The 5,742-nt window shown below is 54.0% G+C and overlaps 1 protein-coding gene across 1 annotated transcript; it reads left to right on the top strand.

Moving 5' to 3' along the window:
* SOX8 (SRY-box transcription factor 8) lies at positions 1-5,356 on the top strand. The gene is given in 13 exon segments (XM_063414447.1): positions 1-411; positions 414-747; positions 1,844-1,869; positions 1,872-1,960; positions 1,962-2,033; positions 2,035-2,096; positions 2,737-2,764; positions 2,766-2,816; positions 2,818-2,943; positions 2,945-3,018; positions 3,020-3,161; positions 3,163-3,216; positions 3,219-5,356. Coding segments are annotated over 13 exon segments (1,410 nt in total). The 5' UTR covers positions 1-305; the 3' UTR covers positions 3,465-5,356.
* The last annotated feature ends 386 nt before the right edge of the window (positions 5,357-5,742 follow it).

Below are 5,742 nucleotides of genomic sequence, written 5' to 3'. Positions count from 1 at the left end.
GGCCGCTCGCCCTGCCCTTATAGTAACTTGTTGCCAGGGGCCCGTCCCGTTTCGCACTGGACGTGGAGCGCGGCGCGGGCAGCGCGGGGCCCCGGCGGCGGCGGGACCGGCTGCGCAGCGAGGAGCGGGGGCAGCGCCGATTTTGGGCTGAGTTTTGAGCGTTTCGTGTCTTTTCCCCCTCTAGAACTCACTTGTGTTTTTGCTCGTTTTCCGCGGCTCGGCGCCCGCGGAGGGTGCGCGGCCCCCCCACACCCCGCCCCGGGCGGGCACAGCGCCGCGGCCGGCCCGGCTCCGCCGCTCCGCCGATGCTCAACATGACCGAGGAGCACGACAAAGCGCTGGAGGCTCCGTGCAGCCCCGCGGGCACCACCAGCTCCATGTCGCACGTGGACTCGGACTCGGACTCGCCGCTCTCCCCGCCGGCTCCGAGGGGCTGGGCTGCGCCCCCGCGCCCGCCCCGCGCCCGCCCGGCGCCGCCGCGCTGGGGGCCAAGGTGGACGCGGCCGAGGTGGACGAGCGCTTCCCCGCCTGCATCCGCGACGCCGTCTCGCAGGTGCTCAAGGGCTACGACTGGAGCCTGGTGCCGATGCCCGTCCGCGGCAACGGATCGCTCAAAGCCAAGCCGCACGTCAAGCGGCCCATGAACGCCTTCATGGTGTGGGCGCAGGCCGCCCGCAGGAAGCTGGCGGACCAGTACCCGCATCTGCACAACGCCGAGCTCAGCAAGACCCTGGGCAAGCTCTGGCGGTGAGTCCCGACCCGCGCGGATCCCCCGCGGCTCCTCCGCTGCCTCCCCCTGCGCTGCTGCCCGCTTTTGTGTTTGTTAATCTCCGATTCTCGGAGCCGGCCGGAGGGAAGTGCCGGCCTCCCCTCCCCGAGCATCCCGGCGCGCTGCGAAGGACACGGCGGTCCCTGCTCCGAAAAATCCCCCCCGAGCAGGGCTCTGGGCAGCCTCGCTCCTGCGCGGGTGGATTTTCCCTGCTCCGTTTGATGAGATGCACAAGCCCTTCCCTTGCCTGCGGCTTCCCTTTTCCCCCACGCGATGAGACTTTTTTAATGACTTGTTTTATGGCTTTTCCTAATTTTTTTCTTTCTCTTGGCTCGCTCGGTGCTTAACAAGCTATAAACGCAACTAAACTCATTTTTAGCAGTTATTTTAACGAGCTCCCTAATTTCCCTGCTTATCTGCTCAGTGCTGCCCGGGGATGCAAACTTTTATTTGCTGGCAGCATCCGAGCCCGCTTTGCTTTCCAAGGCTCTTCCCGAGGCACGTTTTTCCGTGTGGTTTATCCCGTGGTGCCTGCCTGTACCTCATTCCCATCTTTCCTGCCTGCTCGGGCCAGCGATGCTCCCGCTGCGGCTTGAGCCTCTCCAGGAGTTTGCAGAGAGAGGTGTGGGCAGGGGGGAGTGAGTTTGGACAGCAGCAATCCCATCCCTGGTGCCTTGGTGGTTTCTTTGTAAGCACCAGACAAAGCTGGAATGTTTGTGGCGGTGAGGGGGTGGCATTTGCAGGGCAAACATGGGAATTATATTTTGTAATTGTGTTGGAGATGTAGAAGGGAGGTTTTGGTTTTACCCCTCTCTATAGTGGTGGGGTTTTTCAATGCTGCTATAGCTGCTATTTTAATCCATTTTTTTGCCTAGATTTCAACTCCTTTTTACCACAGCAAATTAATTTTGTAGTTAACTTGCTGAGTGCTCAGATCCGTGCATGGGAAAGCGGGCATGCGCGAGTCCAAAAACAAGAAGAAAACTTCTAAGGAAAAGAATCCTAATTCTGGAATATTTTTTTTTCCCCCTCTCTTCCTTATTAAAACAACCAACCCCCCCTCCCCAAACCCAGTTTATTGAGCGAGAACGAGAAGCGTCCCTCGTGGAGGAGGCCGAGCGGCTCAGGGTGCAGCACAAGAAGGATCACCCGGATTACAAATACCAGCCCCGCAGGAGGAAAAGCGTCAAGGGCCGGGCAGAGCGACTCGGACTCGGGGGCTGAGCTCAGCCACCACGCCGGCACCCAGCTCTACAAGGCCGACCACGGGGCTGGGGGGCATGGCCGACTCCCACCACCACGGCGACCACACAGGTAAATCATTCCCGCTGATCCCCGGGCTGGGATGGGATCCAGAGCCAAAGGGAGCAGCTGTTGTCCCGAGAGCTGGCTTGGGAGCACGGCCGTGGTTTTCCTTAGCGAGCGCTCTCAGAAGCTGCCTGTGCCGTAGGGAATCCCAAAGCACGGGGATCCCTGGATGGGGAGAAGGAGTGGTGGGCTGGTCAGGGTTAATAATGGTGCCTGGGGTGCAGGGTTCCAGGACCTTCCCTTCCCAGCACTGGGAACTGGCGCAGGAGAGATTCTGTGAATGTCCTGCAGCCTCAGACCCCACTGGGATCACGGCCCTGGGTGCCTCTGCCTCAGGCTGCCCGCAGGGAGAGGATGAGCTCCACCGTGGGGTTCACTCTGTGCACCCACCCCTGGGTCTGCTGCAGCTTGTGCTGGTCCCAGAGTGATCCCGGTGGGCACAGTGGGGCTCCCACCTCCATCCCATCTCCCATGTGGGTGGCTCATCCAGGGGGACGTGGTCACGGGGGGACATCGCCCACGTCCGGCACGGTGCCGCAGATTTAAACCCCCGATAGGAGCGGCCGCAGAGAGGTGAAACACATTTATTGAACGGTGAAGGGGTTGGGTGTTCCGTGGTCACTGCTGAAGCCTCGCTGTCCCCTTCCTCCCCAGGCCAGCCCCCACGGGCCCCCCACGCCGCCCACCCACCCCCAAAACCGACCTGCACCACGGCAGCGGCAAGCAGGAGCTGAAGCACCGAGGGCCGGCGCCTGGTGGAGAGCGGCCGCCAGAACATCGACTTCAGCAACGAGGACATCTCGGAGCTGAGCAGCGAGGTCATCAACAACATGGAGACCTTCGACGTGCACGAGTTCGACCAGTACCCTGCCCCTGAACGGCCACGCCGCGCTGCCGGCCGAGCACGGCGCCGCCGCCTCCTACGGCGCCTCCTACTCGCACTTCGGGCACGGCCGCCCAGGTGTGGACTCACAAGAGCCCGGCCTCGGCGTCGCCGGCGGCGGCCGAGCCGGGCCAGCAGCGGCCTCACATCAAAACGGAGCAGCTGAGCCCCAGCCACTACAGCGAGCAGCCCCACGGCTCCCCCGGCGCACTCCGACTCCTACGGCTCCTACGGCGGCCAGGCCTGCGCCACCTCGCCGCCCCGGCCGCCGCCGCCGCCTCCTCCTTCTCCAGCTCGCAGTGCGACTACACGGACCTGCAGAGCTCCAACTACTACAACCCCTACCCCGGCTACGCCTCCAGCCTCTACCAGTACCCCTATTTCCACTCGTCGCGCCGGCCCTACGCCACGCCGATCCTCAACGGGCTGTCCATCCCGCCGGCGCACAGCCCCACCGCCAACTGGGAGCAGCCCGTCTACACCACGCTCACCACCCGGCCCTAGGGGGACCCCGGAGCCTCCCGGGGCTCCCTGGAATTGTGCACTAATGAAGGAATGAGCAGGAAGGAGGGAGAGCATGGAGGGTTCCAAAGTGCCTCCTGAGCCGCTGTGGGAACTCTTGCTGGTCGCCACCGCCTTGCTCTCGGGACTTCCCCCCTGCCTCGGAAAGGACAGAGCTCTGGTTTTATTTTTGTTTTTATTTTTTCTTCCTTTGATTCGTAGGATTTGAGAAATTCACAAAAAATAAAAATTAAAAAAAAAAAAGACGCAAAAAAAGCAACCAAACAAAGGACTAAAAATCAAACAATTTTTAAAAAAAAACAACAACAAGAGGAAAAAACAAACAAACAAAAGGAAAAGGACCGGGCGATGCCTTTTGAGTAAATGAAGGACAAAACGTTTGGCTCCTCTGGAGGACTGAGCCGAACTCGCCTGGCCTGGAAGCTTGGCCAAGTGCAAACCGTGGAGCAGGGGGTGGGGACAGAGAGGGGGAGACAAAACAACAACAACAAAAACACCACAAAAGCTGTTTGAGACTTTCAGGGTCTATTGCAATGTGAGGAACGGACCAACCTTGTAGGGCAGGAACTCGCTGGGACCAACAGGGATGAGCCCCAAAATCCGGAGCAATCCCATGGGAAGAGTCTGATGGGACCAACAAATTCAGTGTCTGAAGTGTTTGTTGATTTATTTTTCTTTTTTTTTTTTTTCAGTCAGGAGTTCTTCTAAGCAAGGTTTGGCTGTAATTAACATTTGTTTTGGATTTGTTTTGTTTCTTTGGAAGCTTCAAATGTTATTGGTTGTTTTGGGTTTGTTTTTTTTTTTTTTTTAAATCTGTTTAAATATGTATTTATGTTCTGTATTATTTTGTCTTTTAATTAATGAAGTCATTTTGTGCAAAACGAAAAAAAAAAGTAGAATTTTTAAAAGATTTTAAAGATGGGGGAGGGAGCCTAAAAAATAGTGGAGATGATACAATAAACTGGTGTTATGAGTCTATAGATTTTCCTTGGTTTTTTTGGGTTTTTTCATTTTGGAACCGCTGCAGGAGCCGTGCTGAGAGAGGGACTGAAGGAATCCGCCTGGAAACTCCAGTGGGAATGTCAAATAACGAGGGGGGGGAATCACTAATTCAATTGGGAGGCTCAAAGGCTGTCTAAATAGAGCAGGTGATTTTCTGGCCACCCGTTTTGGGCTGTTAAAATCGGATTTCAGGAGTCTTCGAAGGCGTTCAGAACCAGGACTGCTTTAGAGGAGCTGTAATTCCATCAGAAACCATCGACTTCTGCTTTAATTTCGGCTTCTAGGGACCAGATATCATCCATCAAGCTGTGAAACTAAAACCTCCTCCACTAAAAAAATGGGTTTAGGGTACTTAGTTTTTAGACTAATATTTCATTGATATATTTCTACTTCTTCCATTGTATGCTGAGCATATAAATAACCGTCTATTTTATGGGAACTCGTGCCTTTAAAAGCCTTTGTAAATCTAAACCCGCCTTTCAGAGGTTATTCATCTTTTTACCTTTTCTACGTTTCCTACTCTTTTTTCTAAAAAATATTTTTTTGCATATTTCCTTTCGGGGTGGGGAGGGAGGGGGCACGCCGGGGCTGGGGGGAAAAGACAAGAAAAGCTCATTTTTATGCAATCTATTTTTCTGTATAAAGTTTGAAAGACTTTTGGTTGTTACTGATCTGTTCTCTTCTCTCGCTTCTGACTAAGCAATGCTAACTTTTGTACAGATCCATTTGATAAAATTAAAAAGTGCTTTTTATCAAGGACGTGTTCTGTTTTCTTTCTGCTTGAGCTTATTTTCTGTGCTGGGACAAAAAAAACCTGGGAAAACAGCTTGGAAGGCGATGGAATCTTCAGAATAAAATATTTTCATCAAGGATTTATTTTCCTTTTGGTCTGGATTTTTTTTTTTCCCTTGCTCTTTGTGTCTCACTCTGAGATTTTTTTGAAATGAGGATAAATTAATTGATTTTTCCTTTAAGAAGGTGCATTTCCATGCCCACAATCCCAAGGATTTCATAGCATTTCAGACTGCTCACATGGGGCTGTGTTTGCAGGGTCAGCCCGCGTGGTTTCAGCCCCAGCTGATTTTCCTTCTGTAGGAAATTTACAGGAGAAATTCCCTTTTCTGCTTGGTGATCCTGGTAAATCAACCCCTCTGAATTACCAGAGCAACCAAATTATATGTTGCATGTCAGGCTCGGTTTATTTCTTTTTTCAACACCGTCATTAAAGTTGTTACATTTGTAACTTTTATTTTGCTTT

This window comes from Prinia subflava, chromosome 17, assembly GCF_021018805.1.
Source record: "Prinia subflava isolate CZ2003 ecotype Zambia chromosome 17, Cam_Psub_1.2, whole genome shotgun sequence".
NCBI lineage: Eukaryota > Metazoa > Chordata > Aves > Passeriformes > Cisticolidae > Prinia > Prinia subflava.
The sequence above is the reverse complement of the archived record's forward strand: the minus strand, read 5'-3'. Positions and strand labels throughout refer to the sequence as shown.